This window comes from Populus alba, chromosome 9 (assembly GCF_005239225.2).
Source record: "Populus alba chromosome 9, ASM523922v2, whole genome shotgun sequence".
NCBI classification, from domain to species: Eukaryota; Viridiplantae; Streptophyta; class Magnoliopsida; order Malpighiales; family Salicaceae; genus Populus; species Populus alba.
The window spans coordinates 12,334,058-12,358,979 of record NC_133292.1 but is presented as its reverse complement, the minus strand read 5'-3'; the positions used below and the strand labels follow the sequence as shown (position 1 = coordinate 12,358,979).

The 24,922-nt window shown below is 34.5% G+C and overlaps 3 protein-coding genes across 7 annotated transcripts; 2 read left to right on the top strand and 1 right to left on the bottom strand.

The window, feature by feature from the left end:
* Positions 1–1,824: 1,824 nt before the first annotated feature.
* On the bottom strand, positions 1,825–6,231 carry LOC118032410 (BTB/POZ and MATH domain-containing protein 4). 3 transcript variants are annotated; one of them, XM_035037119.2, is made up of 4 exons: positions 5,713–6,231; positions 3,296–3,644; positions 2,908–3,187; positions 1,825–2,258 (listed from the first exon to the last, which is right to left on the bottom strand). In XM_035037119.2, exons 1-4 carry the CDS (start codon positions 6,087–6,089, stop codon positions 2,071–2,073), a joined length of 1,194 nt encoding a protein of 397 aa, XP_034893010.1. In that variant the 5' UTR covers positions 6,090–6,231; the 3' UTR covers positions 1,825–2,070. The 3 variants fall into 3 exon arrangements, with proteins under 3 accessions (XP_034893010.1, XP_034893009.1, XP_034893008.1); XM_035037118.2 differs by having other exon boundaries at positions 5,710–6,230; XM_035037117.2 differs by having other exon boundaries at positions 2,908–3,644; positions 5,710–6,231.
* A 4,985-nt stretch (positions 6,232–11,216) lies between these two features.
* LOC118032411 (molybdopterin biosynthesis protein CNX1) lies at positions 11,217–17,657 on the top strand. The gene is made up of 13 exons (XM_035037121.2): positions 11,217–11,485; positions 11,563–11,689; positions 11,767–11,891; positions 12,036–12,137; positions 12,213–12,296; positions 12,931–13,158; positions 13,337–13,527; positions 13,659–13,763; positions 13,922–14,230; positions 15,883–16,037; positions 16,162–16,268; positions 16,724–16,780; positions 17,280–17,657. Exons 1-13 carry the CDS (start codon positions 11,333–11,335, stop codon positions 17,496–17,498), a joined length of 1,962 nt encoding a protein of 653 aa, XP_034893012.1. The 5' UTR covers positions 11,217–11,332; the 3' UTR covers positions 17,499–17,657.
* Positions 17,658–18,473: 816 nt separating this feature from the next.
* LOC118032412 (mediator of RNA polymerase II transcription subunit 19a) lies at positions 18,474–23,776 on the top strand. Of its 3 annotated transcripts, none has more exons than XM_035037123.2 (7): positions 18,475–18,808; positions 20,239–20,302; positions 21,308–21,591; positions 21,730–21,963; positions 22,146–22,205; positions 22,356–22,499; positions 23,430–23,776. In XM_035037123.2, the coding sequence occupies exons 2-6, from the start codon at positions 20,272–20,274 to the stop codon at positions 22,404–22,406; spliced, it is 660 nt and encodes a 219-aa protein (XP_034893014.1). In that variant the 5' UTR covers positions 18,475–18,808; positions 20,239–20,271; the 3' UTR covers positions 22,407–22,499; positions 23,430–23,776. The 3 variants fall into 3 exon arrangements, with proteins under 3 accessions (XP_034893016.1, XP_034893014.1, XP_034893015.1); XM_035037124.2 differs by having other exon boundaries at positions 20,202–20,302; XM_035037125.2 differs by lacking the exon at positions 23,430–23,776 and having other exon boundaries at positions 18,474–18,808; positions 22,146–22,200; positions 22,356–22,494.
* Positions 23,777–24,922: the final 1,146 nt, after the last annotated feature.

The window sequence follows — 24,922 nt, the reverse complement described above, 5'->3', positions numbered from 1 at the left end:
TCTCAGTTTAACTTGAGAGGTTAATTCAAAAAACTTATTATTTAAAATTTAATTTATTATAAATTTTAAATTAAATTAAAAAAGATTGATTCAGTAAAATTTAACTAATCTGGCAATATTAACCTGTAACTTGATTGATGTAGTCACATTAGCTTGAGTAGACTCTAGAAGAAATAAAATAAAAATAATATAATTTGAATAAAAATATTCTCCTGAGTTGATAATCCGCTGCTCATAATAAAAATTAAGAAGCAACAAACAAACAAATTAATGATAATCCACAATTTAATTGGTCAAGCCGGCCGTACTCTTTAAACAAATCAAAATTGTTCTGAAAACCAGTAAAAGAATCAAGAATTAGGTCCCAAATTTTGCTCATAATTAACATCTCCTCCTTTCCCACCTCTAATCTGCTCCACCATCCTTCACTTTGAGGACTGGCTTTTCAGCAGCACTCCATATATACAGCATCATCCTTATCCTTCACTTTAAGGGCTGGCTTTTCAGCAGTACCCGATACAGCATCGTCCTTATCCTTCACCTTAACAACTGGCTTTTCAGCAGTACTCGATAAAGCTTCATGATCAATATTTACAGAGGCTTCTTGATTAGTAACACATGATTCATCATCGTTTATTTGTATCTTCTTTCTTCTACCTCTGCAGCTTCTCTTAAATCTTGGATTTCTTGTATCGAGTCTTCCATATTGCCAACTCAACATGCTAAGAACCTTACCACATATGGAACATGACCTGTGCAGTCCATTAAATAAAATCATAGTAATTAATTTCCTTTAGCCTTGTCAATAAGAGCAGAACAATAATTATAAGAACCTGTGTAATTACACTTACACGGAATCTTCTTGGCAAAAAGTTGGGCAACGTCTGGTGCATGAACCGCACCAAAGCAGCATAGCGGCAATCACTATAAATTTGATATATCAAAAAACTGTGGATGTGGATGTATGGAGGAGACAAAATTAAAGAAAACTCCGTCTAATTAAAGATTAATTTTGGTATGTTATGTGATTAGTTGGGGGTATTATGATATATATATACAGGAGGCTTAGTTCCTTGGGGAGGAAGTATTTCCAGCAAGGGTTGTTTGGTTAGCCTAGGGTTTACTTGGTCACCGGCCTTGAATATTTATTAAAAGAGCATGGAATTGATCGATTATGGATTTATTTAGGGCATTGGACATGGGCCATGGATCCTCGAGAAAGAGTTCTTTGCATGTAGCAGGAAGCCTAGAGGAGCTTCGAGGAGGTATATTTTACGGACTAAGACTCTACAGACTACATGCTGGACCAATATTTATTATGACTATTTTCAAAGGGTTTTTCTTTTCTTTTCTTTAATATAACAACAAAAGAAGAAGAAAAACTATATTTAAGATTATTTTTTTTAAGGAAAAAGGAAAATTATAATACTACTGCCGGACGTGTGAATAATTAGATTTTTTTGAACCTTGCTTCATATATAATTAGAGTTAGAGCTCCATGCAGCAGCAAGACAATAACTGTGCTAAATGGTGAAAGCTGGTTACTTTCGAATCTCTCCCATCCCCCGAGACCTGAAATAAATCGATGCAGCAAACTTGGTTTAAAGTAGACACCAAACATGAATTGAAACTAACACACCGGCTGCCACAGAACGGGTACATTCGGTAGAGCTGCTCTAGGCAGACATGGCAACAAGTGCACTTCGTGCTCCTACTCGATAGCCCAGACATGGAAAATGGGAGTAAAGAGTGCAGAAAGGAAAGGAATTTCAAGTAATGAAGGTTGTTTCTCTATTTGAGAAACACAGAATTTGTTAGCATGTTAAAAGGGAAAAAGGAAAGGGAAAATTTCACAAGCCATGTTCCATACATACTCAGAACTTGAGTAAACAACATAGCTTATGGATATCAACATGACAGCTTACAATACATACCCGCAATCTACCACCAGTTCAAACTGAAAAACATGGCAGGCCTTCCTATGTTACACAGCGTTTTTTTGTTTTCTATTCTGCCTTTTTTTTTCCCGTCTTCACCCTCATTTACAAAGATCAGCTGGATCTCCAGATACTAGGTTCTTTGTCTGACTCTACGGCCATTGGTGTCACAACCATCTGAAAGTTGGGCCCATACACTCCGTGACTTTCCACCTTCACTGCTGCAATCCTCCTCGCAACCTGCCACCGTCTTCAGTAACTCTGATTGCAGTGATGGGCAGTTCTCCTTGAGGTAGGTAAAGCCATCTGACCGCATTACAGCTGCAGTAATGATGCCCAAAGGAGATGAGAAACCCGTATCAAGCACCAACAATTCATCATTTATTGAACAATGAGGCATATCTATAAATCTCAAATTTCTAACTGTGCAGTTCTTGAATAAAAGGCGATACAGATATATCATGTACACCTGTGGTTAATTGCAACAGTTTGCATTATGTGATGCTTTTAAGTTTCATGTGAAAAACTCGACACATTACTCCAGTGGGAACATTTGCTTCCCTCATAAATACCACATCATTTACTTCTGTCCTCATTCCTCATTATCTTTCCGTACAAGTTGGGCACACTATGAAGAGCTACATTTTAGATGTGCGAATTTAAGACAATTTTGCCTGGCTACACAGATGTATGAAGTGGAACATGATTGCCAGGCAGTTAATTTATGCCCTCCAAAGCTACATCAAAACAAGGTTGATGTGATTGATGTGAGGCCCTTCTCCTACCACCATCAAGTGATAACTTGGCAACATATTTATGCAGAGGACTTATTTTTTTACAGTTCTTCACAGCTGGATTTCACAAAGGCCCTTAGCCTATACCCTCAATTGACACTGTTTATTTAGACAGTCATACAATTCTCTAAATAATGAATGGTAAGGGAAATTCAAAAGGGGAGACTGGAAATTACCTGCAAGGTTTTCAGCAGCGAATTTTAGGCAAACAGCTTTTAACTCTGTTGCATGATGACAGTCAGCCAAGGCAAGGATGCTGGAAACAGAATTCACAGATATATCCTTGCAGAGATGAGACTCGCACATCAGTCTGAGTCTGTCCAGACCATACCTGTCTGCTGCCGCTAGCAGCTTTGTTGTTAATGTTTCAGACACGGAGCAGACAGGAGAAGAGCTAGAAGTTGCCATGTCCACATCTTCAGTGAGAGTATCTCGGTATATGAAGTGCAGCATAGCCTGTAGGGAATCACGTAAGGAAATAAATAAACACAGAAAACCAACAAGAGCACAAATCCTGACCCAATATGCCTTTAAAAGATACGATCTTATGGGAACAAAAATCACCTTGAAAACCACAGGTTCTAGATCAGAAATGACAATCTCTTGTTCATCTTCCTCTACACCATCATCAAAAAATTTACATCGAAAAAAAGGAGATCGGGCAGACAACACCAACTTATGAGCATGGAATTTTTCCCCTGCCACGTTAAAAATAACATCTGAACCTTCCATATTGTCGAGCAGCATGCCAAAATGAGTTCCTATATCAGACTCTGGAACCTGAATTGAGTTTAACTGGGAACTATTTGTTGCAGAAACAACTACTCCAACAGTACAATTAATTTTCAAGCAATCATCCTTAAGATAATCCGATGTTTCAAGCATTGCTCGTCTGAAAAATCGCTTGTAACCCCTACATTAAAGTAAACAAGACAGTATAAACATCTAAGTCCACAAGTTGCCATTGAATCATTTCAAAATAAGGACCTAGCCTGTCTCAAATATATATCTCAAAAGTCAGGAAAATGGGGAGGTTGAAATTCAAATATATTGAACATTTTACATATCCACACCAGGCAGGAGGCAAACGTACAAAGGAAATAATAGAGATAAAGCAGGGAAGAGGGTAAAAAAAGGGGCCACTTAAATAAAATGAATCAAAATTTTAGTCTTAACTCTCAAGTCAATGCAAGGAAGATGACATAAATGCAGAAGAAACAAAAATAAAAGATTAGCCATGACTATTGCTGAAGCTATCCAAAATCATACTAGAAAGCTGAGATAGAGCCCTGGCACCATAAAGGTGCACAATCAGTGCTTTCTGTTTCTGACAGTTTATTAAACTTCAACACCTGTTCACAGAAAGTATGCATAGAGAAAGTGGAACACTCTGGAGAAAAATAATTATCAAAGGAATGAAAACCATTAAAGAGAAAGAAAACAAGAAAGTTAAATTGAGGAAAAGCAGGATGCAAAAGAAACCAGATCCAAAGACTTCAAAAGTGTTTTAGAGTAAGACAGGATAGGAGGGCCTCGATTATCTAACAAACTCAAAGTAAGATGCTCAACCACAAACTCCACATCACAGTGGAATAACATCCCAAGTTCAAGGTGCTCTTCTTTACCTAATCATCAATGCCAAACGTCCATCAATTAGAGAGCTGCTTTACATTTTCAATTGTATAAGTTCTCGAAAATCTTTTCAAGGTAGATATTAACATTGATGAGACTAACCCTTATAAGCTAGAATGGAATGTAAAGAGAGAGAATATTCAGCACCCTAAAATGTTCCTAAATTTTCAGAAGAGTAAAGCAGCATTTAACAGTCTATGTTATCTGGTGTGTACTTTCTATACTTAAAGAGTGATTTCTACAGAAGGCATGCTAATCACAGAGTTGTTACAGAAGTAAAAGTTGTCATTTCCATCTTAATATGGGTCCATGACTACTACGACCTCTATGATTTGAGAATTGGAGACAGAATCACAGATATTAGTTATACCTTAAAAATTAATGGAGTGAAGAACAGGTTCTGAATTACAAACAATATCCTTTCAAATTCAGTAGAGGTGTAGAACCTGGACTACACTGACTAAAGATCTCCTTACACGTAACTTTTTTCAATTCAAAGAACACCATCAAGCTCTAGCATTAAACAGCAAACTTATAGGAATTAGCCCTTTAGCTCTATAATATACGACAAAAAAATCCTCTCCAAAGGAAAAGAAATTTTACACATCACATGATGTCTGATTAACCAATAGCACAAATTCAACCATGAATAATTAATAGTATCAGCAGTTAGACCAAAAGGCATTCAATATACACCCCATAATATCACCATAAAAAATGCTTCAGAAATTCCAAACATATTTACAGAATAAATACAAACTAGAGCAGTATCTATATGCTCTCTCACAATTTATTCCTCCTCTTCCTCATTAAATAAACCCAACCAAGGAACAATGCTATTCAACATCAACAACACCTAACGCGTCACTTGAGCATTTCTATACAGAACTATTTCATCAAACTTCATCGAAAAGCAATCGATCAACCACATAACAAAACAATACACCATTTTAACCAGGTAACACAATCCAACCAGAACCAAATTTTTACATGAAAAAACAACTTGTACACCACAATTATTCTTACTTGTCATCTCACATAAGCTAATCACATAAAAAAAACTCTAAGAAAACCAATCATATGCAACATATCAAGAGCTAACCCTCTCAAAAACCAATCAAACACACGAAAAACAAACACACCATCACCCACATTAACAGAAAGAAGCGCTCTTTTCAACACCAAGTTAAATTACCACACGTGATCGCAACAATCAACTATCATTCTCCTCACGCAAACCCATTACTTCTACAAAAACCAATCAAACACACAAAACACAAAGCTGCCACATCAACAAAACAAAACAAAAAAACACGAAATTTAAACTCAAAAATCAAATTTATTACCACATACTACCGCGATACTTCAACGTATAAGGCCCACCCTCAAGCGACCGATCAAAATGACTATGAACTTTATGTTTTCCTTTCCCACTCTGATCAACAAGCGTCAATTCAAACAAAGCCCTAACATCCGTCCCCTCGCTAGCCAACGCGATAAAAACGGACACATAAGCTGAGTGATCTTCCGGATTTTTCCCATCTGGGTAAAAATAAATCGCCCATTGATACCCTCCCACCGTAAAATTATCGCTCGCGATGTGTTTTCCTACTCCCATTCCTTTCGCCAGTGAATAGCCTTGTATTACGAACTTGTGAGAGCCGTTTACCGTTTCGGTTACGGACCGGGAGGTTGTAGGTGAGACCAGTGGGTTCGGTTCGGTCATCTTGACAGATTGTTGTTCATGCAAATTAGGGTGTATCTTTTTTTACGATTGCAGAGAGACTGGGGATTTTACAGGGGAGGAGGAGGAGGAGGAGGAGGAGGGTCTAGAATACTCTAGTTGAGGGGATAAAAGGGGGTGGTGGACATGACTGTTGCTGGCTTTAAGGAAATTGATTTTGGTGACGTGGTGGTGGTTTATTGGTTGGATGATGGTAAGAAAGTCAATATTATTACACCAATCCGGCCTGAAAATTAATCCGATCCAAACGGGGCTTATAAAAATTAACTGGAGCTCCATGTATATATAATTCTTGATTTGCTTGAAATCTTGTTTGATTTAGAAAAATAAAATAATATTATTTTAATTTTAAAAAAAAAATAATGCTTTTTAAAATTAATTCAAATTAACTTATCCAGAGTTTTAGTCTAATGAAATGCCAAGCAGGTTTATTAACTTTGAAGACGGTTGTTTTTTTTTTTTGTTGCAACGGTTACCTTGTTTACGTTATTAAAAGTGCGTTTAGAATTGTAATACTGTGGTTTAAAATATTTTTTATTTAAAAATATATTAAAATATTTTTTTTAATTTTTTAAAATTATTTTTAATATGTTGATATTAAAAATAATTTTAAAAAATTAAAAAGAATACAGTTTCAACTCGTTCTCAAATGAACTAAAATTTTATTTAAAAATACAGTGCAAATTGTGTTTTTAAAAATTAAAAAAATATATATTTAAAATAAAATATTTTTTTATATTTTTAAATTATTTTATTGTGCTAATATCAAAAATATTTTTTAAAAAATAAAAATAAAATTATTTTAATACCACATAGTACATACTACAATAATTTTAAACAAACTAGCGAGGTGGGATTTCTACCGAAGGATTATTTATCGTGGGGTCACAGATGTTTCATAATTAACTAATAAAGAGGCAGGGTCAATTTTCTTATGCTTATAGGCTAATTTAATTAGGCTCGGAGAAGAACATCACTTAAAAATTCATTAGTAAACTCGTTAGCCTTTAGAACTAGGTTCGTGAGTGATGGCTTCTCACCTCTAATGAGCCGCCATCGATGACTCTTCAGTGGTCAAATACATTAAGATGATATTTTCAAAACATATTTACCCATGAACTTTTATGATGAAACACTCTTATATTGTTTATAATTTTTATAATAGACTGTTTTTTAAAATATTTTTTATTTTTTTTTTGTTTTTTTACATCCAAATTATAATATATATATATATATATTAATTTAATACAAAAATCAATTTTAAAACTGTTTAACAACGAAGAATGAACACTTTTAAAGATAATTTCCTGTATTATTCTGGCCACCTCTGTTTTTGGAAACACGATCTAATTAGTGTTTTTAATAAATTTAATAATTTTTTGAAAAAATATTTCTTTAACATGTTTTAAATAGTTTTAATGTGTTGATCTTAAAAATAATTTTAAAAAAATATTATTTTAATGTATTTAAGCATAAAAAATATTTTAAAAAGCAACTACAACCACACTTCCAAACAAAGCCACATGTAAAAGAATTTTTTTTAAAAAAAGTAACCAAAAATACAAGAAAAAATTAACTAATAAAACTAAACCGGAAAGAAAAACCATAAAAATCAATTAAAAAATATAAAATAACATCTTTATTTGGTTTGATTTTGATTTTAAGAATCTAAAAAACAGACCAACCAAACAAGAAAACCAACAAAAACTCAACTATATTAAAAAAAAATCAATATTTTAGATTCATTAAAAAAATTATTTAAAACAAAAAAATTAAAAACATAACAAAACAGTAGTTATATTTCTCAAAACTTCTTTCCACCTCCCAATACCAATTATCAAACACCATACTCAAATATATATTTTTCAAAGTTTTTTTTTATAAAAAATGAATGTAAGATAAATCTATTTGTATTTTAAAAAAAATAGTTATATTTCATTACAAAAACAACCAAAAAGGCTTAGTTATTTACTGAGTATTGTGAGGAGAAACGATGTGGATTCAAACAGTATATTGGCCATTTTATCCTTTATGGCAATTAACAATTGCTTTGAAAGTGAGAGTAAAGTCATCTTTTTTAGATGATTCAGGTGTTACTTTTAAATTGATTAAGGGCAATTTAGTCATTTACTTCTTATAATATAAAGTAAAAATACCTTGTTGCCTTGAAAGCTAAAAAATTAGCCTTTCATACAAGGGGGTTTTGTGTATTTTCTCTCTTCTTTTTGTGTTGTTCTAGCTCAAAAAATGCTAGTCTTGCAAATAGGGTTTTTTTTGTCTTTACACAATTTTTGTATAGTAAAATGACATATATAACCTTTGATTAACAAAATAAGGTTGGCTTGGGAGGATATTTTTTTCTCTGCAAAATAGTTTTGTTGTAATATTCATGTCATTGGGTCCTGTTCAATAATTTGTATTGTTAAAATATTAACAAATCAATTGCAGAGGCTGATGCGTGTTGTTCAAGCGTCCGCATATCAACGTCCCGTGCACTGTTCTAGAGGCGCATAGGACGTATTATGGTAGCCAAAACCTGCCGACCGCCATCCTATTTGACGTGTTAGGTGGTGTCGCAACTGCTGGAGAGGCACTTGTGGTCATGATAGCAGCGGTTCAGAGGCTATTATGTTTTTTCTCATCCTTTTCTTTTTTTCTCTTTTAAGCCTTGGTATTTGTACAAAGCATTTAAAAAACCAGTTGTCTCCATTAGTTTTTATTTGTTTTGAATTTGGTCATTGTTTTTTTTTATATCTGTTTTCTTTATTGTTTTTATTGTTTTTTTTTTATTTCATCTCTCCTTAATTAATTTCATTACATTTTTATATAAGATCTGGTTCTATATTTTTTTATTGCTATTGTTTTATCCTTTGCATTGTTTTTTTTCTTATTTCATCATTTAAAATTTAATTTAATTTTATTTGGTTTCTGATTTTGGTCCTTATTTTTTTTCTATTGTTCTTTTTTTATATTATTTTCCTCATTTATTTTGTTTTTCAATTTAATTCATGGCTAGTTTCTTTCAATTATTTTATGTGCAAGGTTTAGTGCTTGTTGTTTTAATTTTATTTTTTTATGATTTAAAATTATGCTTTGTAATTTTTTCATGTTTGCCCTTCACATGGTTATATCAGTCTTATTACCTAATCCGCTAGTTTTTATGATAAACCCAGTTTAAATACAGTCTTTTATAAATCCTTTTTTAAAATTATTTTTTTTCTCACTCCTCTCTCTCATTTGTTAGAGCTTCACACATGACTTAAAACAACAATTATGGCCTCTAGTTTGTGATTTGATCAATTCTGGCCCTCCTTATCATGATCGTTGTTTATTTAATTTTTAATACTTTTTAAGTATTTTTTTCAATTTCATTCATAAGTATTTTATTCGATTTGATTTTTTAATCCGATCTGGTCTATTTACTTGTGATTGCTCTATCTATGTGTGTTTATACTTTTATTGATTATTATTTTTTGCAATTTCATCCCTTCTTATTCTATTGCATTTGTTTTCTTAAAGACTTAAATTATATATGGTCATGACTCTTTTGATTGCTGTGATCTTATTATTTTATTTATTTATCTTTTTTTCTCAATTTTGTCCCTAAATATTTAATTTCATTTGATTTTATATCCAATTTTGGTTTTAATTCTTTCAATTTTTATTTTATTTTTAGTTTTTTTTTAAAAAAATTCCCCTAGTTATTTTCTTTCATTTTTTATATCATATTTGGTTTGTATTGTTTGTATTTTTAATTGTTTTATAGTTGAATATTTTATTTTGTTATTTTTTCATGGTTCCTTCCAACAATGCAATCATTTATTGAAAATTGATGGGTTTTTTCAAATTCATGATTAGGCATTTTATTATCAAGTCACCAACTTTATTGTTTGTTCCACCTTTTTTTTTATGTTATATTGATCTCATATCCTTAATAATAGGTTAATCAAGTTAACTATGGTTTACTCAGATTTTGTTTTCTCAATTTTTTTTACAATGTTTTTTTACAATCTCATCCCTAAGCTACATGGTTTTCTCACTCTTCTTTATGCAATGTTATTCCGAGTACAAGTTAGTCAAGTAAACCCAGGCTAACATATATTTTCTTATGAAGTTTTTTATTTTTAAAAAAATTTAACTCTAGTCTTTTTTGTCAAGTGCTTTTCTTAAAAAATCCAGTTCTTCTTTTGTTTTGGTGCAAATTGGTCAAGTTAATCTGAGTTGACTCGAATTGTTTTTCTCTATATTTTAATGATTTATTTTTTTTAATTTTATTATTTTATATTAAATTATTTGACCTTGAACTTTGTTATTTATTGACATCTTTTATTGTTTTGTTATTTCGAGAGCAAGTTGGTCAAGCTAACCCAGGTTAATTTGTATTTTTTTCTCAATGTTCTTTTATTTAACTTCGGTCTTTTTTGCTGGTCCTTATTTTATAAGTATAATTTTTTTTACCTCAATCTCATGCCACGGGTGGCAAGATAATCGAGTTAACTCAATTTTATTTTCCTTGGTTTTTTTATAAGTTTTTTTTTCAATTTCATTATTTTGCATTAAATTATTTATCCTTAAGCTTTGTTATTTTATTTTTATTTATGTTCGATTATTCCGAGAGCATGCTGGTAAAATTAACCTGAGTTTTTTATGTTAATTTTTTTTTCCAGGTTCTTCTTTTGAAATTTTTTTTTATCCCGATCTCATATCACAGGTTGCGGGTTTATTAAGTTAGCCTGAGTTGACTCAAGATTTTTTTTTTATTATATATTTTTATTAATATATTTGACATTATATTATTAGGTCTTGAAAACAAACAATTTCTTTTTTACTTTTATTTTTGCAACTTATTTTTATTTTATATTCCAAGTCACGTTTTAGTAAATTCAATTAGATTTATCTCGAATTATCATTGCTCTGTTGAGATAATTTAACCTGGTTCACGATGTACCACAAGCCACCTATGTAATAATAATATTTTGAAATAAATACAAGAGTTATTGAATAAAAAATTATTAATTTAATTTTCAAGTATAATATAATATAATATAATATTTTATTCCAAATTAAATTTAAATTTATTTATAAATTCAATTGAATTTCATCCTTCAAGCAAGTGTTTAAAAAACAGTCCTTGGCTCTCTCTCGCCCTCTGTCACTCGTCTCTCTCAGCCGTCTCCATCGTTTTTAGTGTACGGTCTCCGCCGCAGAATCAGCACTATCCGAAGATGATATCAGCAGAGGAAGCTCTCCAAACCATTCTCAAAGTTGCTCAGCGTCTGCCACCTGTCTCCGTTCCACTTCACGACGCTCTTGGCAAAGTCCTCGCCGAAGATATTCGCGCCCCCGATCCTCTCCCTCCTTATCCTGCCTCAGTCAAGGTTTTCATTAATTAATTAATAAAATAAGACTTTTAAAACGATTAATTTTCTTTTTTTAATATTTTTTCTCTCTAAAGGATGGATATGCAGTGATAGCATCAGACGGACCCGGAGAATATCCGGTTATAACAGAATCAAGAGCCGGAAATGATGGACTTGGTGTTACCTTAACTCCCGGAACCGTTGCCTATGTTACTACCGGAGGTAAATTTTATGATAACAGAATCCGGTGATGGGTTTTATTTGTATTTTTGTTCAAATTTTAATTATTTTGTTTTTAGGACCGATACCTGATGGAGCAGATGCAGTTGTCCAGGTTGAGGATACCAGAAAGGTCAAAGACACTTTGGTTGAACGAGTGAAAATATCGGTACAGACTCGCAAAGGCGTTGATATTCGTCCTGTGGTATGGTTTCGAATATTAGGGTTAGAATTATGTGTACGAACATTACGTGGAATGAATTGGCTGTAAATTGTAATGTGGCTTCATTGTGGTTTAAATTCGCATAGAAATGTATTTTTTTAGTTAATAACTAGTGTATTTTGGCAGGGATGTGACATTGAGAAAGATGCTGTGGTATTAAAATGTGGAGAAAGATTAGGTGTTTCGGAGATTGGATTGCTTGCTACTGTTGGTGCAATGATGGTGAAGGTATTGTTTTGCTTCTCATTTTTATGACTGATTAATATGTTCATCCAGAATATGAGAGATTGTGCTGTCATTTAGGTATATCCTATGCCTACGATTGCGGTGCTTTCTACTGGGGATGAACTCGTGGAGCCAACAACAGGTGTTCTAAATCGTGGCCAGGTATTATATTTCTCTGGAAACTTCAACTCGGTGGTTGAAGCTATACGCAGCAGTGCCTAAGATAATTCAATGCAAGGAGGGGAAAATGGACTATAACGACCATGCATTAGGACAACGAATTCACTGAAATCATGTAAAATTTAAGTAAATTACTGACTGATTTAGGTAAATTGAAATTTCTTAGATTGAGAAATCTCTTATTCTCTTTGCATACTTAATAACAGATCCATGGCAAATAAATTAAACACAAAAACATGTGGATTCATATATTATTCTACTTAAAGAATGGACCTTTTGGATTGAAAATGATTTTGTTTACTGTAAATGATTTTATAGGTTCATGGATTTGAGACTTTTTTTAGAACTGGGTTGCTATCTTATTTTTCCTCGCAGCATAAATATTTAGGCACTTTGCAGAGAGCAGTTGCCGTGTCTTACCATTGATGTTAGTCCAGTAAACTACCATATTGGATTCATCAGAATTGGTTGCAGGATGGCTATTTAGCATGATTAAGACCATCTTTTATTCCAATTCATGGACAGATCCCTTTGTTTTCCGTCAATGTTGCACAATATTTTCCATGTGGTTTGTGTTTCTTAAGTTAAAAAATTTATCCTATTCAGCTCTATGTAGATTAGGGACTCCAACCGTGCTATGTTACTGGCAGCAGCAATACAGCAGCAATGCAAGATTCTTGACCTTGGAATTGCTCGAGATGACAAGGAAGAACTTGAGAGGATCCTGGATAAAGCCTTTTCTGCTGGGATTCACATTCTTCTGACTTCTGGTGGTGTTTCCATGGGAGACAGGGATTTTGTGAAACCATTGCTCGAAAACAGAGGGACCATACATTTTAACAAGGTAAATTTGTGTGCATTTGTATGCTTTTTTTTTATTATTTTACTTCAGCAGTTTTTTGTTTTATAAACATATGTTCTGAGGTTTAGTAGGTCCAGATTAAGTGGTGATAATTGGAAGAAATAAGTGTTAAGCTACAATCAATTCTACATCAAGTTGTTTTAATGTTGATCATCTCCAGGTTTGCATGAAGCCAGGGAAACCTTTGACATTTGCAGAAATCAACTTGAAACCAGCTGACAATATTGCATCAGGGAAAATTCTGGCTTTTGGATTGCCTGGAAATCCAGTGAGCTGTTTAGTTTCTTTCCATCTCTTTGTAGTCCCTGCCATCCGCCTTGTTGCTGGATGTGCAAATCCTCATCTTCTGAGGTTGCTGAGACTTCTAAAACATTTCTCTTCTTTTCTCATACTTACTCCAATTGCAATTTGTTTCAATGTTGGACTGCAATTTAGAGTGATAGATTTGACCATGAGATTCTAATTTACTATCTCTTACTCAGAGTGCAGGCTTGTCTTCACCAGTCCATAAAGGCAGATCCAGTGCGACCGGAATTTCATCGTGCAATTATTAGATGGAAGGCCAATGACGGATCAGGCAATCCTGGGTATGTTGGTTAGAGATATTGCCTTTGGATGTGGGGCCCTGGAGGGTTGGGATTCAGTTGGATCCAACTTGTTCCTGACTTCCTCTGGGTTATTTGGTTTACCCGGTATAAGAAAGACTCAACTGTATTAAAATGTGTCCCATTCTTGTGGATATCAGATTTGTTGCTGAGAGCACTGGTCATCAAATGAGCAGTCGGCTTTTAAGTATGAAATCAGCTAATGCTTTATTGGAGTTGCCCGCAACAGGCAGTGTTATTCCTGCCGGAACTTCTGTCTCGGCCATCATAATTTCAGATTTAACTAGTACTTCTAGTAGTGAGGTTGGCTTATCATCAGATGCAGCTTCTTCAGCACAGAGAAATACTTGTAGAGAAACAATTGCTGGTGAGACCTTGAATGGTGAGTTCAAAGTTGCTATTTTAACAGTGAGTGACACTGTTGCATCAGGGGCTGGGCCTGATCGAAGGTATGGTATCACATGCTGCTTTTTCCTAACTTTTTAGGTTCTACTGCACAGAAGCTGTTACTTACTTGATAGACTAAGCACTGCTATTAGTTTCCTTTCCATCACAAAACATATTATTCAAATATTGTGATTTGCATTGTTTGAATATGTAACCACCTACCTCATGAATTTTTGTGAATGAACAGATTCAAGATGCTTGTGGCTGTTTCATTACTTGTTTTAAATTGAATATTTATCAATATCTTAAGGTAACAGATCTATATGCCAAACCAAACTTAATGACACTCTGGTAGTGTTTGGCATTGTGATAGCGGTTGCTTTTTAAAATGTTTTTCGTTTGCAAATGTATTAAAATAATGTTTTTTTTTTTTTTTTTTTTACATCAGCACATCAAAACGATCAAAAAACACTAAAAAAATTTAATTTGAAGCAAAAAAATCATTTTTTTTTTTTAAAGCGTGGCATGGCCACGTAAACAAACACACCCAGATGGTTCAAATTGTATGTATTAATGCATCTAGATACACCTTTTTGAATAATTATTTCAGAAGGGTCACTTAATTGATGCTAAATCAAAAGAGCAAAGTCAATATTGCTCCTTGTCAGAGTTTAACATGGAAAGCATTGAGTACTTTGCAACAGTATTTTAAATAATTGCGAGGTCTGCAAGCCATATTGATGGGATTCTCTTGTCTCAGCAAGTTGTTTTGATGACTTTAGTTGAAACCTACAAAGAGGAGGATAAGATATATCTGCAAATCAAGAAGAGAAAGAATAGAATAAAAAAGGTGAAATGGTGTCCCATTCCTTAACATCTGGGAAATATACTTGCAAAAATTCCTTTGTAGTAGAAAACCTTGAGGAAGCCACAAACATATTCTACAACATAACCGCTTTGGGAAGGAGTGATTTCTGACTTTTTTTAAAAAAAGTTTTTCTTTTCCTGTCCAGATCCTTCTAACTACAATGATCACGAGACTTCTCGGTAGATTATTGTCCTCATTGATATCAAATGAATACAAAAACTTCCACCAACTCAGAACCATCCATTTCTAATCACAAAAACCAAAAGGTCTTTTCCAATTATTTCAAGCCATTGAGGCCTGTTGGAACTTGGATTTGTTTCTCTCAGTTGCTAAAACACATTGCATTGAAATCTTAGTCATCTCTTAATATTTTTCCATGCATATTTTATCCCCTTCCTGATATTTCAACTTTAAGTCCCTGTTCTTGCCCCAACTAATTCTCAATGCCTATGGTTCCACCCTATCCTTGGAACTTGTTATCTTGAACTATTTACCCCTAACCTTCTTCCTTTTCGAACATGTATATGTTACTGAACTGAGTACACAACTATGATTTTCACAAGGGATGTAAAATTATATCCTTGATGTGGATTTTAGATACTGACTTGCTTGTCTATGATGTTATATCAAAAAGATTGAAGTGTGGGCTGTTATGAAACCTAGCTTTGCCACTCCGGAGAAATTAGACTGTTTGTCCTTTTCTTGTCGGGCAAAATTTGTTTGTTTAAATTGATTGAGTTTAGAATTTCAAATAAGTATCACGAATTTCTATTTCTATTTCTATGTTCCTGGGTTTATCTAAGCTCTGAAAGTTGAATAATCTCAAAAGGGTTTGGACATTTGCAGTGGCCCCAGGGCAGTGTCAGTTGTAAATTCCTCATCAGAAAAATTAGGAGCAAGAGTAGTTTCAACAGCTGTTGTCCCAGATGATGTGAGCAAAATCAAGGCTGTTGTGCAGAAATGGAGTGATATTGATAGAATGGATCTCATTCTTACCTTAGGTGAGGCTCTTCATAATTCCTTACCTCGCCAAATTCTTAAGTTGAATGCATCACAATACTGCTTCTTCCTTCTTCTTTTCTGGAGCCTTTTCTCCCTTTTCTAATGTTATTTTATTTAATGAAGGTGGCACTGGCTTTACCCCGAGAGATGTGACTCCTGAAGCAACCAAGGAGTTAATTGAGAAGGAAACACCTGGCCTTCTATATGTCATGATGCAAGAGAGTTTAAAGGTACCATAACACCTGCCTTCTTTTATATATTACTACTGTTTAAATCCATGAGGTATGCTATTCATTTACTCCGAAAATGGTGGTGTAAATTGGAAACTCAAAGCAATGCATTTTTTCATGCTTTTCTTGGTTTCTTTCTTATGTTTAATCTAATTTTTGCTTCAATGATAGAACTTTTGTGTGTTTGGAGATGTAGCCAAGCAGCATTGATTTGTACATTGTAAGTGCAAAAAATAGATCATGCTCATTCCATTTGTGAGTCCAATTCTCACACTATATTTTTTTAGCGAGTGTGTTTGTGTTTGTGTTTGCGATGAGATTCTACAAGTACAATAAGAATTGGCCATAAATTAATCTGCTAACAACACCGACATTGGTGAAATTGCTGTGATCTTACTGCTGCAGAAGCACTATTTACTCAAGAATTTTCACTTCCCTTTCCTCATCTGATACAGGTGACACCTTTTGCTATGCTATCACGATCTGCAGCAGGAATAAGAGGCTCAACATTGGTAAGGTCACAATCATTTTTAAATTGTTAATCTTCTAAACAATAGTGTGGAAGGGAAGCGTCTCAATGTTCTGTTCTTTATTTCTTTTCTCGCAATGCCTCCAACCATCATCAGGGATTTAATTTTGTTGTTCGTTTATTTAGGATTTATCAGTAGGCAAACTTTAAACACTTTTCAACCGCAGGGATTATGAAAAGAAGTTACATTAATAACGTGCAGCAGGGAAATAAAATCAAAAGTTCATAGTTAGAATTACAAATCAACGTTGAAGTTATCTCTGGAAGTTGGACTGTCGGCTAAAAATAATAGTCAAGATTGTTTTGACATGACGATTATGTTGTTGAGTACAATTCTTGATTTGCCATAAATTACTGTTGATACCCATCTTGAGTTGCCTTCGCTAAATTAGTGACCCGGTGTGGTCTGGACTCGATGACATAAATCATTTCCAGTACACCATCGTTTTCATTGATCCATGCCTTTTCAACCATATTTTCAGATCATCAATATGCCTGGGAATCCTAATGCGGTTGCAGAATGCGTGGAGGCTTTATTGCCTGCTCTCAAGCATGCACTAAAGCAGATCAAGGGAGACAAGAGAGAGAAACATCCTCGTCACATTCCTCATGCAGAAGCAGAACCTGTAGATACATGGGAACGCAGCCATAAGCTGGCCTCTGGCAACCACACAGAGCCCGGCTGTTCATGTCCCCATTAAGTAGAAGTATATCGGGGAGAAGAAAACAGAAAACATGTAATTTATGTTTGCTAGTGGCTGGCTTCTTATGGAGTTTGAATTTTGTATCAATAACTGTCTGGTTGTAGTTGACTTCATCTATTTACCTGCTCAGCATGTCTATCCACCGTCTCTTCATTTGATTCTCTCGTTTGAATTCCAGTCTGTTTCTTCTCGAGAGCCCTGAGGCCATGGATGTTTTCTTGCCAGTAAACCCTAACGTAGACAAATTGGTCTGGGCGGCCCATTCAGATACAGGGTAGGCTCGAGCTAGGGTTAAAGAACCCAAAAACATGTTCCTTCTGCTCGAGATGGCTACAAAAGTTTTATCGGGTTAAATAAATAGAGTGTGTTTTGGCAAAATGAGGAAAACGTGAGAAACATGTCTGAGCAAAATAATCAAAATAAGTTGGATAAAACGATGGAGAGACCAATCAAGAACTGGCTCAACTGTCTCAAGGCAGGCCTAGTTTACGGGTAAGGTGAATTAATTTGAATTAATTATAATTATTTTAATTTTAAAAAAACTGAAAATAACTTTTATTTTTTTTTAAAAAAAAATTCAAATTAAAATTTGACTATATCATTCAAATTTAATCAGTTCCAGGTTTTTTATTTTAACTAATAACATTGCTTGAAATTGTTTTGGCGTAATATCAAATGAATCCTCGACCCACGAGTCTTTTTACAAATTGAGTTCCAAACCTGTGCTTTCATTACCAACAAATCCAATAACCCTCAATTTGATTCTTTTATTAACAAAAATGCCCGTGCAAATGCTTAGGCATGTTTTTTTACGGAAGTATCCATCGTCCAATTGATAATTATTTGACATACTATGGATTAAATTGCATAAAAACATAGTTTAGGAATCCAGTTTATTTATAAAAGTATGGTTCAGGGACTAACATGAGCTTACCCCGATCTCTTAAGACTCCCAATTGGGGACCCTTTCAAGATAAACCCTAAAAAAACACCCAATTTCGTCTGCTATAAATAAACTGTCTCACTCCCTCTCTCTCTCCCTCTCGAATCTTCTCTGATCCATCAAATTCACTCGCTCTCTCTCTCTCTCGCTCCCTCCCTCCAATTCCAGCAATTGGGCATTTCCAATTTTCAATTCCCAATCTCACAGCCAAGAAGGTTTCGATTTTTTAAGCTCCTTGTTGCCGAACTTGAAAAGAGGGGTTGTGGAAAAGGAGGGGGAGGAGGAAGGGTATAATAAATTTATGGTTTTGTCCTCGTGATCTTGAAGAGTAAAGATATTCCGGAATTCTGGATCCATGTCAAAGGTTTGTTTAAGCAAAATTTTTATCTTTTTGATTGCAGAAATTAGGGTTTTGTGATATTTCCTCGAAATTATAACTATATGCCATTCCTGCTTGAGATAATGCGATTAGGTTAGTGAATTTAGAGAATTCGTGGACTTAGTTTAACAGTGGCAGTGAGACTTTATCGGGTTAAAATCGACTTTTCAGAATGATTAAGACAGCTAGCTTACAGAGTAATTAGTGTTCGGGGTTTGTCAAAAGGTTTGATCTTTTTGGTGCATTGATGGGTGGGGTATTGATTTATGCGTGCTTGCTAGCTTAGGAGTGATCGTGCAATTTGGAATCCTTCCATCATGTATGTATGGAAGAAGGGAAAACGTTGTTTTATAATTGTATGTGCAGCTGAATATGATCTGGTGTGTGTGATATAATGGGATTGCGATGGTTTATCTCATTTAAATCCTTTGAAAACATTGCCTTGCATTACTTGGATGAGTTTTCTTTTTCTTTCTTTTTATGTGTCTGTTGAGTTTTCTTTGATAGTTGTATGTCTAGAAGAGGGTTGTGCAGCTGAATATGATCTGATATGATATAATGAAATTTTGATGGTTTTTCTCATTTAAATCGTGTGAAAGCATCGCCTTACATTGCTTCTCATCTGGGTTTTCTTTTTTTCTTTCCTTTTGCGTTCGTATCTGTTGAGTGCTGTCTAGGAACGCTTTTATAGCCCAGTTTAGCTGGAAAAGTTTATCTATGTTATACATAAGCAGTACAACCAAGAAACTGACTTGAGTAATTAATTAGGTCGTATTATCATTTTCTAGAAAATTTGGAAGCTTATTTCTGATGGCTAGCTGTTAAGTTGTATAGTAACTCTGACAGATATCACACTCCCTAATTTATAGGGTTTTTTATTTTTTGAAATTCTCATCCTATGAATCGAGTGTGATCTTCAAGCTGCCAGGTCTCTGCCTTGTTGCATCTTTTGGACTTGAGGATTTCTCCTAATGCTTTATATGGTGTTTGGAATTATGAGCATTATAGATTTCCTTGTTTCCCAGAAGTTTATATAAATTCCCAATGTTAATCTTTTCTATTGACAAAAGAATATCCAATTTCCTCTTCAAAATATAGTTACCCTACAAAAGATAGTGAACAGTGTAGATCTAACATATTATAAAACAAGAGAAAGCCTACATGTTTGTTGAGTTTTTGCCTATAGCATGAACTTAACATGTGAGCATGCTATATTTGACGCTTGTTGTGATCTTTTTATGTTGCCCAAATTTGGCAGCAGTTTTATTTTTCAAACACCTTGTTCTGTATATGCCTGGATTTAGTCTGATTGGAAAGGTAGCTGCTTGATGCATTCTTTTTTTATACGCTGAAATTCATTTTTAATGGTATTTGATAGTTATGAAGCCTTTTCTGTTGTGATAACTAACACGCAGCTGGTGGTTCACCTGGTCATGAAACATTGACCCATGGATCCGGAAAGCAAGAGGTTTGGAAGAGGTAAGAGTTGGTTCTTACAATATTTTTGGTTTGTTGCCGCTTTACCCCTACCCCCTCTTGATTTTGCTCGTAAACAATATTTTTGAATACTTAGTGTGTTATCATCATTACCCATGTCAAATCACTACATAGCTGGATCTTTCTCGAATGATATGGGGACGTAGCTTTCTTGTATTGGCAAAGCATAATTCATTTTGCCCTCCTCCCAAACCAAATTAAAATGTTACATAAACCAAAGCTGAAATGATATCACCAATTCTATCATCTATCACATGGTCCAAAGGAAAGTTAAGGCCAATGTGTCCTGTTCTATCACATAGTTCATGTGTTTTCACCAGACCTCCTGGGATATGAAAACTGCTGTAAATTTTATCCAAGAACATATTATAGAAACAAATATTGATATAAAAGAGTGTAGGTATGATTGATTATTAGGTCTATAACCCTTAATTAAGTATTTTTGGTTCAAAAGTGGGGAATGATTAGTTAACAATTCATGGGCTCTTCTGAAAATATCTATTTAGAAACATCAAATATAAATAATCTTTCAACACTGTTTAAGTTCTTTAGCATTGTTGATCACTGACTTGTTAAAGCCTCATCTTGTTATCATCTTTGTATACATTTATACATGGGATTGGATGTAATGCATGCATATGCAACTGGGCTTTATTCCTACCCCCTTTTTTCTGTGAATTAAGAAAAAAACCTTATTTTACCCCCAATTGTCATTGTGTGCCCAGCTTTTCTTCTTTATTGATTGTTTCTCAATACCTGAAAAGGTAAGACCAGATTTCTTGTTGTCTTTATTTACACAGCAATATTAGCTTAGTTTTATTTTTTTCTTATCGTCGTTTGAATACTGTAAACTTTCTCCATCCATGTGAAGAAGGGAAAGGAAGAGGGCAATGAAGAAGAAACTCAGAATGTGAAAATGAATATAATGAGGTTTGCACAATATTTTGTTGGTTACGGTTATGAGATGGTGCCCTTTTGAAATTTCAGGACCAAGAGAGCTGACTGGTGCTGTTGATCTTATAAGTCACTACAAGCTGTTGCCCCATTACGAATATTTCTGCAAGCGTTCACTTCCTTTGTCAATTGCTGACACACATTATCTTCACAATGTGGTGGGAGACACTGAAATTAGAAAAGGCGAAGGGATGCAATTGGATCAGCTTATCCAGAATACCTCCAGAGATAGTAATGCACGCATACAGCCCTTTGACTTGAATGTACTTAGAGAGGCCTTCCAACTGAAGGAAACTACTCCCATAGATCTGCCTTCTGTAAGAAATCTATCTTGCCTTGAATTTCATGGGATTATTAGTTGCTTTAGTTTAGTCTTGCACACTTTATCAAATTGTCATTGGCTCTTGTTTGATGTCCCAAAGAATTTTTTATTTGTTTTTTTTTTACTTCTTTAGGCAGAGAAGGGGACTCCTACCATAGCTGGGAAATCAAAAGGTGAGTCCAAGGACAAGGATAGGAAGCATAAAAAACAAAAAGATAGAGATAAGGAGAAGGATAAAGAGCATAAGAAACATAAACGCCGTCATAAGGATAAAGATCGGAGTAAAGACAAAGACAAGGAGAAGAAGAAGGATAGAAGTGGGCATCATGATTCTGGTGCTGATCACTCCAAAAAACACCACGAAAAGGTTAGAACTCATTACTCACTTGCATTGTAAACAAGTAATTTTGCTGATGGCTAGGAAGGAACTGCTGTTATTCGGAGGTTTTGACATTCCATTTTTTATGTATGCTGTGATGTTTTCTTTTTCTAAATTTTGTTGAATGCTCAATGGCATTGTCAATAGACTTTTTGGTTGTGTGATTTCAGAAAAGGAAGCATGATGGGGATGAAGATCTTAATGATGTGCATAAGCACAAAAAAAGTAAGGTAATAATATTTGTTTGAAGTTATGGTAACTTTGCAGTATGTTCAGTCTCATCTCTCTCCTTTTGTTATGAGTTACTTGACTGCTTTTCACTCCTTAGCTCCTTGTTCTCCTTAAACAAGCCCTATATTTTATAATCTGTTCTCTTGCAGCATAAGAGCTCAAAGATTGATGAAATCGGTGTGATAAAGGTAGCAGGCTGAAACGGTTGGCATACTATAGTTCATTTTTGTTTGAAGTGGTTGTAGTTGACAGTTTGGAAGGGGTTTTGACTTAAAGTTGTCCTTTTCTCTGAGGTAAATACTGTTGCCAGAATATGATTTCTATCCTGCTTTTGATTCGATGTGTGAAAACTAATTTTGTGAATGTGAACCTACTAGATACTCCCTCTCCAAAACAAATAAATTAATGATAAATTTTGGTTATATAAAAGCTATCAGCTCTTGGCTACTGAAAATGACTTCTATGAACATGTTTGAAATAACTTTTCCACTGGAGAATGTTTTTAGCCCCCTTTTTAGGGTAAAAAAGATGCTAATCCTGGTTTTGTCTTCTATACTACATTGGTCAAGTTTTTTGTATGTGATCAATTATCAACTAGACACATTGTGATTAGGAGATGAAAAAAATAGAGGTGTCTCACTTGTGATATGGGTCTCCAATGCCCCCTATCTATTTATATTCTTGGAGGGGAAGTTTGCTAGCTTTCATGGAAAATGGAGCTAAGTTCAAGGAGATCAAGGGTGTGTGAAGGTTGAGATGGAGGTGGCTAAAGGTAGGCCTGGAGATAAAGAAGATCTTGAGTGCTGTACTGTTGCTTGCCATCTCGTTATCATGGTTTTGAAACTCAATCCTAAAGATGCTAGAAAGTATCTTGCTGAATTCCATCTTTGGGTCTAACCACCAAGGGTTCTGTATAAGTTGTAATTTTTGTCTCACTGTGGTCCCACTTGTTCAAGTTCTATTGTCTGTTGAAAGAGAAGAGGAAGTTCTTGTCAGGCATTATCTAAAGAGGTGCAGGAATGATAATTTTTGGCTGATTTAAGCATGAAGCACCCAAACACGAGAGCCTCTGATCCTCACACTCTGCACAGTCTTCTATCTACCAGAGTATAACTATACATTTTAGCATCGACCATTGCCTCTGCTTATTTTCACTAACACAATTGAGACATTTCTAATGTCAATTGAGACATTTCTTATGTTACGATTGCATTTTAATGCAGGGTAGGTTTTGAACTGACTGAAAATGTGAAGATGGTGAATTCACCTGACAAGAACATTTGGATGCCGGGTAGAAATTTGCAGAAAATGGAACTTGTATCATATAGTTTCTGGTAATAGGGAAAACTTCCATCCCTTCACTTTTTCCTTAGCTCTTACGGTACATTGGATATGTCAGCATGTACACATTATTGTAATCATTTTATCCCTTTTAGGGTAGTTCAAAGCTTCGTTCTATAATCAGTTTCATTTAGTATTTTTCAGCTTTTGAGTTGTAGGAAGAACATGTTTTAGGATAGGGATTGTGTATATTAAATTAATTCCTTTCTTCCCCTGTGTTTTATGGCAATGATTACGTGCATCTTTATTAACCAACCAGAATTAAAATGGTCAGGGTTACGCACATTCTCTTGAATGCTTGACTTATTCTGGGATTCTGAATCTGTGTCGTGCACTAACTTCATTTGTATACCAACTTGTCCCCAAAAATCTGTGAGGCAAGAACTTTATTGTAATAATGTAAACCAGTTCAAAGCATATCAGCATCACCTCTATCAAGTCTTAAAAGCAGAAGCAGCTTGACAGAACTCAGAATAACCCATCAAAAACAGTGCAGGCATCGCCAACTTGAAACCTCTCAAACTGCATGCCAAGCTCTGGATCAGCCAATAATTCTGGGGACACTAAAGACAAGAATTCCACCAACTCGTTTGGGTGAAACATTCGTATCTCTTTGGGAACAGCTGGGAATGGACGGATGATTTCTATACGACGGTGGGTGGCATAGCTGACTATCAAGTTGTGAGCCATACCGAGTCAGTGGGGTGTATGCTTAGGCCATAGTAATAATTACCAATAATAAGTTCAAAGGAGGTTACCCTGCGTTTTTTTAGCATCACTTCCTGTTGACTGTAAAGACGCCCTTCCTGTTGCAGAGGAACACAAAACAATGGAACGAACCAGCTCTCATAAACTACTGTTAAGGAACATAGAAGTGCTTGGTTGGAGTAACGAGATAGGGATATAAAATAAATATATCTTTTTAATAGTTTTATAATGAATTTCTTTACATGAGGCAGATGAAGATGAAGATGTATCTCTTTCTCCATATCCATTTTTTCTATTAATCAGTGTTAGGAATGAAGCTGCAATAAGCAAACATGATGCGTATATTCATAGGCATCAGAACCAGATTAAAGACGGATAATGATATTTGGAAAATTAATGGTGACAAATGCCTCATTGCATATGTACGTACATTAAATTGTTCAAAGCGCAAGCGCGCGCACATTTGATCAATGAATTTTCTAATTTGTTGCGTGATATTCAAAAAAAGAAAGAAAAAGAAATTGGGTCAACGAATAATCTTATTTACTACTCCGTCGCTGCATTTATGGAGAAGTTGGGCTGGTAAAAAAATATGCATCGGCGAACACAATTTTTATCAGGTGTTCTTAAAACAGTGTCATGGTTCTAAGCCACTCTACCCAATGGA

Bases quoted from the DNA above. Each gene is read 5' to 3' on its own strand.
- LOC118032410 (XM_035037117.2), bottom strand. From the start codon at position 6,089: ATGACCGAACCGAACCCACTGGTCTCACCTACAACCTCCCGGTCCGTA. The intron at 3,645-5,709 runs GTAATAAATTTG...ACTTTAATGTAG, and splicing joins AAGTATCGCGGTAGTATGTG to GGGTTACAAGCGATTTTTCA. The intron at 2,259-2,907 runs GTAATTTCCAGT...TCATTACTGCAG, and splicing joins CGCTGCTGAAAACCTTGCAG to CTGTAATGCGGTCAGATGGC.
- LOC118032411 (XM_035037121.2), top strand. From the start codon at position 11,333: ATGATATCAGCAGAGGAAGCTCTCCAAACCATTCTCAAAGTTGCTCAG. The intron at 16,269-16,723 runs GTACCATAACAC...CATCTGATACAG, and splicing joins TGATGCAAGAGAGTTTAAAG to GTGACACCTTTTGCTATGCT. The intron at 16,781-17,279 runs GTAAGGTCACAA...CCATATTTTCAG, and splicing joins GAATAAGAGGCTCAACATTG to ATCATCAATATGCCTGGGAA.
- LOC118032412 (XM_035037123.2), top strand. From the start codon at position 20,272: ATGGATCCGGAAAGCAAGAGGTTTGGAAGAG. The intron at 21,592-21,729 runs GTAAGAAATCTA...TTACTTCTTTAG, and splicing joins CTCCCATAGATCTGCCTTCT to GCAGAGAAGGGGACTCCTAC. The intron at 21,964-22,145 runs GTTAGAACTCAT...GTGTGATTTCAG, and splicing joins CCAAAAAACACCACGAAAAG to AAAAGGAAGCATGATGGGGA.